The following is a 14,184-nucleotide window of genomic DNA, read 5'->3' as shown; positions in this document are numbered from 1 at the left end:
GAATATAGCCACCGTTTTCCTAAATGCTTTGCATTTGTAAGGAAGGCAGCTGTTTCTAAAGACAGGCAGTCTCTCCAAAATGACTTCAGCCAACCTGTCCTTATAGAAGATAGGGTCTATGTAGGAGGATCCTTCTTGCCTAGAAAACTAGACAAGAAACTGGAAAGAGAAAGGAGAATGAGATGGGCAGGAGAAGACTGAGGATTCTGTGGCATTTGGGTAGCAGCGACAGAGGAGAATGTGGGGAAAAAGGAGAGAAATTTATGGAAGAAAATAGGGAAGGAGGAAATGCGTTTGGATAAGAACAGAAGATAGGGAGGGATGAGGAGGACAGAGATGGACTGACATGAAACAAAGGGCAGCTCCTACCTCTGCAGGACAGGGAGAGAGTAAATTTAATCTACCTGGGGGATTAAGCACTTGCGTGTATAATTAAGGTTGAATTCTTAACCTAAAATGATCATACAAATTGAGGATGGTTGGCTTGGATGGTGAAGGAGAGCTAAAGAGCCTGTCAAAAATCTCTTCCTTGTCAACAGAGAATTGGGCAGAAAATCCCAAAAAATTTAAACTCAAAAACACCAGTATCCAGAACAGTATTCGTTACCTTTATGAAAGTTACCTTTCTCCCAGTTTTTCCCACCTAGAGCAAGCTCTTTTGGTGTTTCTCTGTTGGCTTATTCATGGTCAAAGTAGACATTTTAGTTTAGTGCTACAGTTAAGTAATTTATTTTCAGTCTGCGGATAAGAATGTAATATTTCACTTCAAGTTTGAAAATAATTACGTTGCAATCTAAAAGTTTTATTCGTACTAGCAGAAAAATAGGCAAGATAAGAAATCTCTCTGTTACATGAAAATATGACTGACTTTAATGTTTAGTATTTGAAGTACTGTAAAAGAATTTCTTTTAATTTAAAAAAGAAATCTCCCCAAAATGAAAAACTCCACTCTAAATGTATTTAGCAGCACATGTATTTGCAGCATAGATATTTATACTTAACAAATCTTGATCCAGATATAATTGAATCTAGCAGGTAATGCCTATTTCCAAGTTAATTAGTATAGAGAGGATGTGGATTCACCCCTTTGGTTATAACAGTTACCATATGTAGTCTTAAAATATCAGTAAATTGAAATACATTGGAAATAAATGGCCTCTAGGGGGCACCAAAAGATCTAAATGCAAACATTGCACATTAGTTCCACAAGCTACAGATCATGTTTTCTGTGCAATCTAACAGGTGTGCGGAGAAATGCGATATCAGTTGAATCAAAGCAAAATGAAGAAGGATGAGGCAGAAAAGGAGCTCAGAGAGTACAGAACAAAAACTATAAGGGAGCTTGAAATTAAGGACCAGGTAAGAAATGATACTGCTATCACTTTGCAGTTATTAAAAACATAAACAGGGTTGTTTCTGAAGTTGGAATGAATCATTTTTCTAATAGTGGTCATTTATTACTATTTTGTGGGTTCTAAATTAATGGCAACAAGCCAGTTTTTCCTATTAAAAAAATACCTCTTGTCTGAATTATTCTTGTTTTCAGCCCTAAAAAAGTAAGTTTTCCATAATTACATAATACTTAACACATTCTTTTATATACAGCGTGTGAACACATACTATAGATACAGTGTGTTTAATTTATATGTACTATATACATATGTTTATACACTTCTCTCACAAGTAAACACACACAAATGTGTATGCATACAAAAAAGTAGAACATTAACAATTATAACGTGTGAAGTATGTAAGGTAAAGGGTGTAATTTCTTTACCAATTTCTGTGAAGATTCAAGTTTAATGGATTTTGTGATTCAAAACAAAGTTTAAAAAACTAATAAGAGAAAATAAAATTATTATGAAAATATGCCATTAGGTATTATTAATTGATTATGTAAAGATGAATTTGTATTACTTATAAAACATTATATGCCTTGTAGGTAAACAGCGACAAGACATCCCTTTAAAAAATAAATAGTAAGGTGAATTACCATTAAATTAGTTAACAGTTCAGACAGCTGCCTTCTATTGAATCTTTTAAAAATCTTTTTTGCACTGTTATTCTACCAGTTTAAATCTTCAGGATTTAAAGTTCCAATTCTTGGTTCAGAAACTCTCCACTATATTTGACTTGATATTGGTAATATATTTTAGATATACAGAAAATTTGTTAGGCACACATGCACATTATATTTAAGTGCATGTATCATTTACTATTTAAAGTAGTTTATCCATCATGTTTTAAACCATACTCTTCTCCTTTAAACAAATGAACAGTATTACAATGCAGTATTACAAAATAAAGACAGTAGTCATCACAAAACCTTAATGAGAAACAACTATGTAGCTAGTAGTTTATAAAAAGATGCAACTCAGCTTAAAGGGGAAAAAGTAATGAATCAAATTATAATCAAAAGGCACATAATATATTTTTCCATTTTAAATTTACTAGCTAAAAAAATTTTAAAGGTGTAATGGCAGTAGCAGATCACGCTGGGAACTGAGGCCTTGTAACATTTCTGCTACATCCTTACGGCCTAGAGGCACTTTGAAAGCAAAAAGCAAGGCTGCTCTTCTATCTTGACAGTTCTCACAGATAGGAAATCTGGTATAATCTTGGCATAATAATAAACTGGGATGTGTGGAAGAAAGTATGCAAAGAAATACCATGGATTTTAGGTTTTGTTCTGCAGCTTTCCCCAGGGTTAATATGTTGAAAAAATTCAAAATATAACAAAATATTTAAGTTTACCTTTGGAATTGTTCATGTTTTATCATTATGAAAATAAAAAAAAAGCGAAAATACTAATTGGAAGTCTGTATATTTTAAGAGGAAGCATTGGTGTTCCTTGAAATACGACACACACATAGCAATTTCAGTGATCAGATATTTTAGACTGACATTGTTGGATTCTAGAAACAGTAGTGTGTATGTTTGAACAATTTTTTTGTATGTTATAGTTATAACTCTAGGCTTTTAGCAAGAAAAATAATTATAATAGAAAGCTCCATAGGCTGAAAAATATTAGGAACTATATAAAGAAATCAAGGATAGTGAGATAAACATTACAAATTGTCTTTGACAAATGTTAACAGGTCAGTACAAAATCTTACAAAAACAACTCCGTTATTATTTCATATTTAACTTCACATATAGAGAAGATAGCAATGTCTCATCCTACATGGGCACTGAGGAGCAAACAGCATTTGTTCTTTGGTCTCTCAGCCATGACCTGACCTTCTGGCTAAGAGGCAGAGTTGATACCTTCCTTGGCCACCATCTGTTCATAATAAATATATATTTAATTTTTAAAAGTAAACAGTGGGTCACTTAAGCTAATATTATAATATTCATATATTATTTTACTCAAGTACACATTTTTTGTGGAAGGGATACGAAAGCTGTAATGTTACAAGAAAGTCTCTCGAGGTATTGAAATTAGCTCAATATTCCATAAAACGTGAATGCATTTCTTATCATGGAAAGAAGTCTTTATGATTAGTGGGGATTGTAAAAAATATATATATAGTTTTAATTTACTTTAGTATGGTGAGTATGGACATTCCTACATATATACCAGTAAGGATATAGGACCATCAGATAGATGTATTTAGTTTTGATCAAAGTCAGCACTTACAATGATTCTTTTAAAGAAAATATTAAGAGAATCTTAGGATGATTAAACATGGCTGAGTTTCCATTTTATATTTCCCTTCACCTCCATCTCCCTCCCTCAGAAGGGATTTAGTTCCACTTCCAGTCATTTTATATTGTGTGTGCATGCGCATGCATGTGTGCGCATGCATATATATGGTGGTGTGATTCCTATTCATTAATCTCTGGTGCAGTAAGTTATGGATTCTTGATTTACCTTTCAAAATGTTTACACTTCACATTAATTTTATATATGTATATGTGTGTGTGTGTGTGTGTGTATATGTGTACATTTCTTGTCCTGTATATATAAGTGGTTCGTGTGAAGAGTTAACATTTTCAAAGGTAAACCAATAATCCATAACCCGCTGCACTACCTTTAATGAATGGGAATCATACTATTATATGATTCTATTCAAAATTAGGATTTGGAGGGAACAGTATAATTTTGGGTCTCTAACCTAGGAGTCACAAAATCCAAACATACAAAAGATCAGTTATACTTGGATGACTTGGTTCCTGACCCTGGCAATTTTAAGTTTGTTTATTATTGCACATTTTAGTATATCTACACTATTAAGAATCACTACCTCCTTACCTGTAATAAAACATAGGAACATGAGAAGTCTTATTTGAGACATTTTATACAAAATGTTTTTACTTAAATAAATAACCAATGTTTTAAACTGGAAAATCTTTAGAAAACCACTCTTTCAATGCCTCCTTAAAATTTGACTTTCTGCTGAATAAAATAAAGAACTCAGCTCTAGGTGTAAGAGGTGACAGAAGGAGAGGTTCCAGATCTAAACCAAGGAATAGAAATAACTAGGAGGCCTAATAACTAGGAGGCCTGTGTACCTAGTCTTCAGCACCCAGATTTCTATAAAAAGGAGTTAGGATACCCACAATCAGGAATATTCATAGACTAGGCAAATGGAAAGATATGAGACAGCATTTTTTTTAATATAGTCAACAGGCATCTGTACAACAGCGATGGGTATTTTAATGCCATAGCTGTAATGTTCAGTGAGAACTGGGAAAAAAAATAGAAGTGTGAAAGAACTGTAGTATGAAAGTACTTCACAGAAATTATTTGAATGTTTACTTGTATATCACAAAGCAGTAATTTATAGTCATCTAGTTAAAAATTATGAATGCAAGAAGTACTTACTTTGCTTTGGCCATATACAGCAGATGGCAAAAGCTTAGATAAATTTTCAAAATGACATTTTCTAAGGGTTTTTTTAAAGCCATAAATGGTCAAAGTTTTCCTCTGCAACCATTAGGACTGGAAGCTGCTTTTTTCTGTAATTGCATGACTTCATGAGCTTTGGCTTTAAAAAAATCAACAAATACTATGAAACTTTGTAGTAATATGGCAAGATTTCTCAACCCTGAGGAAGACAAGCTAGTACTATACATTTCGTTATATGTGCTTAAGATTTTTACTCCTCTGGTTTTAGTTAGAGATGTCTGACCCAGTTGTTTAGGCAGACAGTGTTTCAACCATAGCACATTAGAGAACAGGGGGATTTGTTTTTATTTCCAAAAATGGCCCATGCAGCTCTACCAGTGGATGCCTTTTTCTTACAAGTTCAGGGACTATCACCATGATGAGTTCAAAATAGAAAAGGAACCAAGGTAGCTGGAAGAGTAGACTATGACAGAGTATGTAACTCATAGTTTGAAAACTGCCAACAGCTTTAGCAAATCTATAATGTAGATGTGTGTGTGTGTGTGTGTGTGTGTGTGTGTGTGTGTGTGTGTGTGTGTGTGTGTAAATGTATCCTTCAAATTTCTTTTTTAACTAGTTCTGTTATAAGAACACCCACACCACACCACACCACAGTGCAAACTGTAGGAAAATGGTGAAGGTAGTCCTTAACTTAAAGGACCAGTCTTTAAAATCTGGCCTTCTTTTAGTAATTATCAAAATAGGTCTCAGGCGTTATGAAACCAAATAATTCTTGATTTAAAAAAAAAACCCAAAAAACTGGTAAGAATTACAGGCAATATTTTTTCCTTCTGCAGAAAAAGATAATTTTTTGTAATTTCTTAGTTGGTCTAATAAAAGGTATCATCTCTGAACCAAGAGTTCTAAAGTTTTGCATCTCTTTTTCTCTCAGACCAACATGGCTACCAAATACATCCCTCAGATGGCCTGTTACTTTTCAGTTATATAGCTTTTAAGTTGTTTATTGAGCTACACTAAGTTGTGTAGCTTAACTTTAAACAAAGTAGGAAATGTGAAGGTGAAGTCTGAACAAAGCCTGAAGTCTCTTCTTTATGGATATGTTTTGTAATAAAGGCTTTGTGTTCACACAGTTGTGTTTTAATGCTGCAAGTGAAAGGAAAAATGCTTCATTGGTGAAGGAAGGTGACAGCTTTATTTAGGACAACCATCATCATAATCAGAACAACTATCCTTTGCTGAATCAAAGCCAACTCATTCCCTGGGGTACTCAGAAGTCCCCTGTAGTCATTCACAGAAAGTCTCCAAGCCTAAGTCATTAACATAAGTCTTTGACTCTTGCAGCCCAGTGTTGTTGTATATCAGGGTCTCTTTGTGCCCGCATACCATTTTGCTATTTTAAAGTAATGTTTTTACTTTATTTATCAGTGTGTGTTCTTTCTGCTGTCTCTCCATTGCTTGTGTAGTTTTGGCAATGGAGTCAAGCACAAATCCTACTGCATTTTCAAGGACTACCTGCAAAAGCTGATACAATTAAGACATCAATTTTAATATGAAAAAAAGATACCACAAGTGACTGAAATCATGCAGCTCTGTTTATACAAGAAAAACATTATAAAAATAGGAATAATGCCCTGAACATGACCATCACTGACACACAATTAAAAAAATGTAAACATTTTAGATTTAAAAATAGAGATACCAAAAAAAAAAATCAGGAGAAATCTTTCATGGGCAGAAAGGTCCACGTGTTAACATACTGATAATAGATCTTTTCTGTAAGTAGATTTAATGGAAACTGTATGAACATCATCAGAGCAACCGGTGTTCTATGGTTCCCTCAATGAGACCATATAAGTGGAAAAGTTGCTTGTTTAAGTAGCCTAGCAAAAATGTCTTCCATCTGCTTAGATGTTCTGCTTAGAATATTCCACATCAGGATAGAAATGTTCTGTGTTGTATCTGTGTTAATCCAATAGTCTTAAACTCACTTTTGGTTCATTCATTATTAATTAGTAGTTCAACTTTCAACCACCATCTGCCTGGTCATACCTACATGTACTATCTACATGAGCTTGTACAATCATAATAGCCAAACTAGACCTTCCTGACAGTCTTCCAGGCACTCTTGTATATTGTCCAGTTGCAGTCTGCTTTACTATTAATTGGTTAATCTGGTATGGTTTCCTCCTTACTATTTGTATACTTCTTTCAAAATTTTGGGGGAAAATGAGTTCTAGGTTTGAACCCAGCAGTTAAATTTGACTAGAAACTAATTTCAGTGTTGCAGACACTGCTGCTCCTATAATAATCACATTTAAAGTTCATGCATTAGAGTTTTTAAATGTTAGAAAGGATGTGAAATACTATTTTTGCATGGAAGAGGCCAGTGGATGGTGGTGGGCCATATTTATTTGACAGTAGCATGGGTGAAAAAGTGGTTAAACAAACCATAAAAAGTAATAGCTATATCTATTGTGAAATTACTATTGTGGTATTGACTCTGCCTGCTGCTAGTGTGTGGGAAGTAGGTCAAACAGCCATTTCCTCCCAACTGACTCTTGGTGCCAGGTGAAGGAAAGAGACGATCCCACTTCAGTCCTTTCAACTGCCTCTTTTTGAGGCTAGGAAAACACTTCTTATTGCACACTCCTGTTTCTCAAAAATGGGATGGCAGTAACTCTCTCCTTAGCTCCCTTCTCCCCACTTTCCTCTTCCCCTCCCTCTCCCCCAACAAAAATATCCTACCATGGTTTGAATCAAATTCAGATTCTTTTTTTACCTTTACTATTGACTGCTAAGCTAATAACTCTTGTTGGGGTTGGTTAGGGAAAGATGCAGAGGCCCTGTGACTAGTGATTGGTACTGCCAACTCCAATGATTCAAAAATAAAGAATAGGTAGGAGGCTGGACCTGATGATCTTGCAAGGTCCCTTCCAGCCCCAACATCTATGAAATCTGTGGGTAAATATAAGATTTTGAAATGTAGCATGTTTCAAGTCTCCTGGTTTTTTTGAATTTGTCTGAATTTTTTTTGAGCAAAAATATCCACACAAAAGATATTGTTCCTGTGTCCCCCATGTCCCTGACTCCGGAAGATCCCCTTACTCTGACACATCTCCTACAGACTGCAAGGCTCTATCTCCTTTCATTTTCCATTATTCAATGTAATGATGAAAGTGAGGGGGAATGAGGTCACAGTTGCTTAGTTTGGGAGCAGGACATCTCTAGTGTGTTGTATTGACTCTTCAGCTTTGCCCTGCAGAACACATGGGGCACATCATGTTTTGTTGCACAAAAGACACAATGACTGCTGTGCTGTCTCTGTTTTCTCATTTGACTACAAGACTCCACCAAAATCACAACAGTCATAAAAACACTGCGAGTGTTGATGCTGTGGAATTAGTCTATACTATCTCCGTAAGTTAGTCTATGCCATCTCCATAGGTGTCAGAAAGAGATCTTGGAGTCATTATCGATTCCAAAATGATCATGGGCTGCCAATGTGAGGACGCAGTCAGTAAGGCCAACCGCACCTTGCCATGCATCCACAGATACATCGCAAGCAGGGCCACAAGGAGGTGATCCTCCCCCTCTATGCAACACTGGTCAGGCCACAGTTGGAATACTTTGTCCAGTTCTGGGCACTGCACTTAAGGAGAGATGTGGCCAGCATCAAGAAGTTCTAGAGAAGGGCCACTCACATGATCTGGGGACAGCAGGGCAGACCCTATGAGAAGAGGCTACCGGACCTGACCCTGTTCAACCTTCACAAGAGAAGGCTGAGAGGGGACCTGGTGGCCGTCTACAAACTTACCAGGGGGGACCAGCAGGGAATAGCAGAGACCCTATTCACTCGTGCACCTCCCAGAGTAACAAGGAATAACGGCCATAAGTTGATTGAGAGTAGGTTCAGGCTGGACATTAGAAGACACTATTTCACAGTCAGGGCAGCTAGGATCTGGAACCAACTTCCAAGGGAAGTGGTGCTGGCTCTTACCTTGGGGGTCTTTAAGAGGAGGCTGGGGTCATAGGAGCCCAGTATTCTCTCCTGCCCAGGGCAGGGTGTCGGACTTGATGATCTACTTAGGTCCCTTCCGACCCTACATCTATGAATCTTTGGTTTTGATTTGGGTCTTTAGATAGTCCAACCAGGGCTCTGCTACTGCTCCTGTATTTCCATTTCTTTCATTGTCTGTCTCTTCCATGCGTGAACTGGAAAGAACCTTCACTCCGCCACACAGTTTACTGCTGTGTTTTGGTCTAAAATGATTGTGCATATAATCCTGCCATATAACCCCCTTTTTATTTTTGAAATGTATAACTTGTATAGGATCCTGTGAAGCATAAATGTTTTTATTCATGCTTCCTTACAGTTTCTCTAATGTTTTTATTATATTGTTGATGATCCCTACAAGGAAGTTTAAATTTTAAAGTCAGGTTTAGGCTTCAGACATGTTTGATTTATTTCTGCTCAGGCATGGGATAAGTTACATAACAGCTCAAAGAAAATCTATTTTGGGGATTGTTGGGAGTTACCTTGGTAGGGGCCCTAACCTTTTTATAAAGGTGGATAATTCTCCTGATGCAATATGCTGTGTCAGATGGTTGTGCCTGGGAGGTCTGAGATTTAGAGACCACTTAGAACTAGAGCTGCTTGATTTGATATCAGGATTAGTATAGGAGTGGCTGCAGCTGACCCCTGCTGCATGTGCACCAGTAAATTTGTGTGATTCCCAGAATAACACATCTTGAATTCTTGCTACATAATATGAAAATACATCTTTTCATCAATTTGAATATACGGTGCAGTATGAATGATCTGTTATCTGCTAAACTGTGTCATATAAGACAACTGAAATGATTACTGTGCAAGATCAAAAATGTTAAAACCTCTCAGATTTGTTTTGAACTAACATATAATTAAATATGCTTGAATGTTCACCCCAGTAGCACCTCCTACTGAAAGTTCAGCAATAGTCCCAGTCCTGCAAAGAGATGCACATTCTAAAATAGATGCACTGTGAGTGGTTCCACTAATGTGAATGAGGTTACATGCAACAAAAGTTAAGCATGTGCAAATCAGGACCTCTGTAAGCAGAAGAGTCTTATCACCTCTCATTCTGAAATGTTTGTGATTTTATTCAAGTTTACTGCTCTTGATAATCACATTCACTCCAGAAAGACCATTATAATTATATTTTGCTAATTAAAATGATCTTAATTTCCAGTTTCAAGACCCTTCAAATTCTCAGTTATTGTAAAGATTATTGAAAGAAATAGAAAATATGGTAGACTCTTGCATATGTCTCTAATATTTTTATTTTTCTGAATTAATGTAACAGTATTATCAGTTTGCAGAATTCATTTTCAGTTAATATTGTATATTAATTTACTCCAGATTAAGGGAGATTGGTTGAAAAGCAAATACCATTAGCTTTTAATTAATTCTGTGTTTACCCTCTTGAGATGTTAAAAGGCTTGTACAGTGGGTTTTTTTCCTGAATTTATTTCAATGTAAGATTTTTTTTTTTTTGTTATCACTGTAAAATTGTCATTTGTAAAAGACTTTTTTGCCTTCTCTTTGAGCACTGCAGTAATTCTAAATTCAATGGAAAACATCTGCTGGTTTAGAAATTTAGGGTTGCAGTTTTCCGAATACTGTAGTATAAGCATCAATTTGGACAAGAATGAAAGAAATCCTTGTTCTGAGCAGAATAATTTTATAATTTAATCTTATCAAATTTTATAGTGATAGAGATGGCGAGGTAATTAGAAAATGTTCACAGAATCCATAAGCATTATATTTGTTATTTTTCCTCAAGAAGAATGTGTCTTAAAATAAAGCAAGGACAGTGTAAAATTGCCTTCTTAATTTAGTTTACTCGAGCACATCTTTATTATATTAATATGAAAATGCTTATGGAATTTCATAAGGAAATATTTAATGAAAAGTAACATGCATATTTGCTTTCTGGTGTTTATATGAACAAGATTGCAAAAGAGCATCTTGCAAAGTAGATGAGCCGGAGCAGTATGATGTTGAAAAAGAGCCAGTTTATAAAGACTCTTAATTGTAGTTTGTTTGTTTTTTCTTAGTAAAATTTGATACATTTTTGTTTTTGAAGACTGCATATCATATTTTTCTTCTGGTACTGACATCACAGTTCTTTTTGGGGAGCTTTGTTCTGAAATCCTTATTCAGGCAATCTTCCATTTCAACTGCCAAAATTTCCATTCGCATAAAGGAAAAACAAGTTTAAAATTTTTTTTTAGCTTTATTACATGCAAACATATTAAAAATATTAAGTTGAAGTCAGTTGCTTGTAAGTTACCTGTACAGCCTTAACATGACTATGTAGTGCATATACTTTTTGATCTTCCAGCATCAGGCTGGTCTAATACTTCCATGAAATATAGGAGGATGTCTTTTCTCTTTCTGTAATTTTGTCCCATTCAGTTTGTCCTGTGCTGTAAAAGAAGCAGATATCCCGAAGAAGAAATAATGTAATGTAATCAAATATAATAGGATTATGTAATTAAAAACTGTATTATAATTTATAGGCACAAGAGGGTCAGATTAATGTTGAATGGCATAATTATTGCCAGTTCATTCCAGATGGGAAAGATCTGTGGCCTGTTCCTATTCTTCCACTACTATGTAAAGAAGTCTCTGAAATCACAGAATAGATCTACTTTGCAGTTCTGTGGAGCATAGTAGCACAAACTTCCTTTCTTTGTTTCCATATGGTGCTTAATCTAATTACACAAGTTGGACCCTGGACCCCGGACCCCAGATGGATCCTAGAAGAGTAAACGTGCCATCTCCTACAGGGTGTTTTTTTTCTGCACCTGTATTTTTTTCTGATTATAGCTGCCCTTTAATGTACTGATATCAATTACAAGATTCTAATTTATACATAATCTAGAAGCCTGTGGTATACTTCTGGTTCCTTATGGTCAAGAAAGGTAAATTCAGACTTGAACAAGGTCATAGAACAGCTGCTAGTGTGAATAGGGAGAATTACTAGGCTAGACAAGTCCTTTCAAGGAAAGATTGACAGGGAATGTGATTGCTCTCTATAAAGACACCTTTGGGTGAATACTGGGGAAGAAGAAGAGTTACTAGAGCTTAAAGGCATCCTTGCCAGAAAAGTAAGTGGGTATAAACTTACTGTGAATAAATTTAGGCTGGAAATTGGAAGTGTTTTTTTTAATTATCAAAACCATGAGGTTCTGAAACAACTTCCCAATAGGAGTTCAGGGCAGTGGGGGGAGTTTACATGGGATCAGTTTACAAAAGAGGTTGGTTAGCTTTTAATTGTATGCTTTTGTGTCCTCTATAAAATTCAGTATTACAAATCAATGGAATTGTTCCACTGTGGTGCTCTATATTTTATGATACTTTCTCTTGAGCCCTCTCCCTTTACAGCCCACATAATTGGTGGTTTGTGATTAGCTCTTCAGAGTCTGATTCCAGTGAAAACCATTTGCTGTTTACCTCTTGATCCCTGCAAAGGGAAAATCCAGCAACTGAATTAGATGTTAAGTATAATGGTTAATTTTATTTTGATGGTTGGAATTTACCATCAGATTCTATACAATTATTTATTTTCTATTTGATATTTAAGAATAAAGTATGGTACCTCTTATTTTTCACTGAAGTCACTTGGCATATATTTCAATCCCACCTTTGGTTTTTCTCTTTCATTCTCATCCCAAGGTGTTTGCTAAGCCCTGTCCCTTGTTCTTCTTTAACTGGGGATAACCAGGCAAGATATCTTCTAGTCCGGTTATCCCCAGTGCTGAAGTCCTGTGCTCACACTAGTCATCTCTTAACTTGAAAACTTCTTCGCTGGCCTCTATCAAAATACTATTAGTCACTTCCTTGATGTCTGACCACACCCCATCACACCTAAACAATTATTGTTTGGCTTCTTGTCCTTAAAATACATCATATGCAAGCTTTTTGACTCTGACTTTCAAGGTTTTACATAATGTCCACAGTTTGTATATCTGCTTCCACTTCTCTTTTACTGTCCTCCCATACCGGTCTCTTTTCTCAATCTCTGCTTTGAACCTTTGCTGCTCCATGTTAATTCATTGTACTTGGAACAATTTCCTTTTTCCTTTTAGATTATTTCTTTTAACTCATTTAATTTAGAAATCTTTCCTTCAGAGGCAATGCATAAGTGTTGACAGTAGGCCAGGGAGGGGCACAACTCGGTGCTGCTGCTGCCTCTGCTGCTGCTAGGCTTTGGCTCTGAATGGTCTGCAGCCCTGCGGCTTGTGGTCATTGCAGAAATCGCACTGCTGCTGCAGTCCCACACCCCACCATCGGCACAGAAATCTGAGGGGACACGTGTCCCTCTGACGCATTGCTAATGCTTTTTTTCATTGCTTCCCTTCACCAATAACCCTCACACACTTGCACTCTTTTCCTCATCTCATGTTTTGCTATTATAGATTGCAAGTTTTTTTAGGGCAGAGAATGCTTCTCCTATTTGGTATCTATCTTGCAACCAGATCTGTGCTTGTACTTCTTGTGACGTATTTGTGGAAGTGATGAGGTTCTGTGCAAGCTTAAAAATCTATCTTTACAGATCTGGTTGCAGGACTGGGACCCCTCAATATAATGTGTCATAGTAGTAATTTTTATTATTCTTCCTAATATTTACACTTTCTTTTTTCATGTTTTTTATTTAATATGCACTTTCCCAGAACTACATAATTGGATCAAAAGACTGAGATTGGCTACAGAAATCTTAACAGCTTTATAGTCTTTTCTCCATTCTGAGGAGGAACTAATACCCCTCTCATGGATTTGAATGGGCTTAAATAGCTATCAGCTCCCTGCCCAAGGAGTAGTGACAGACTCCCTCTGATTCAGTTGCCCTAGACCTAGAGATCTTTGCTGGTGATGTCAGGCATGGGTGACTGGTGCCTCCTGAGTTTGGGGGGGCAGCAGACTGCCAACTGGGGGGCGTGCCCCAGCAGCTGATCACCAAGCCAGTGGCAAAACCAGAAGTGCACTCCCGGTTTCGCTGCTGGTGCTTCCAGGGAGTGCACATGCACCCACATGCACCCCCTACACCTTGTCAGTGATGTCAGGGAAAGCACTAAGCATGTAAATTGCTTCCTCTGATATCTGGGGAACAGTGGACTCCATCCCTTTCTGCCTCCTCCCTGGACTTTTAGTCAACTGAATCACAATGCCTAGAGGCAGGTTTTCTGTTGTCGAAGTGCTGATGCCAGAGAAAGTATGTGGAATCTGTCAGGGGTGGGTACCATTGCCACTGGAAGTCCCTCTTTCACTTTTCTCCAGTAGTACTCCT

General features: G+C 36.5%; 1 protein-coding gene across 1 annotated transcript in view; it reads left to right on the top strand.

The window, feature by feature from the left end:
* SDCCAG8 (serologically defined colon cancer antigen 8) overlaps positions 1-14,184 on the top strand; it is a 141,185-nt gene that overhangs the window by 25,550 nt on the left and 101,451 nt on the right. Inside the window, exon 13 of the mRNA XM_006022873.3 lies at positions 1,243-1,359. Coding sequence (XP_006022935.1) covers positions 1,243-1,359 — 117 coding nt within the window. The remainder of the gene's footprint in view (positions 1-1,242; positions 1,360-14,184) is intronic.

This window comes from Alligator sinensis, unplaced genomic scaffold, assembly GCF_000455745.1.
Source record: "Alligator sinensis unplaced genomic scaffold, ASM45574v1 scaffold534_1, whole genome shotgun sequence".
In the NCBI taxonomy this organism is placed as follows: domain Eukaryota; kingdom Metazoa; phylum Chordata; order Crocodylia; family Alligatoridae; genus Alligator; species Alligator sinensis.
The sequence above is the reverse complement of the archived record's forward strand: the minus strand, read 5'-3'. Positions and strand labels throughout refer to the sequence as shown.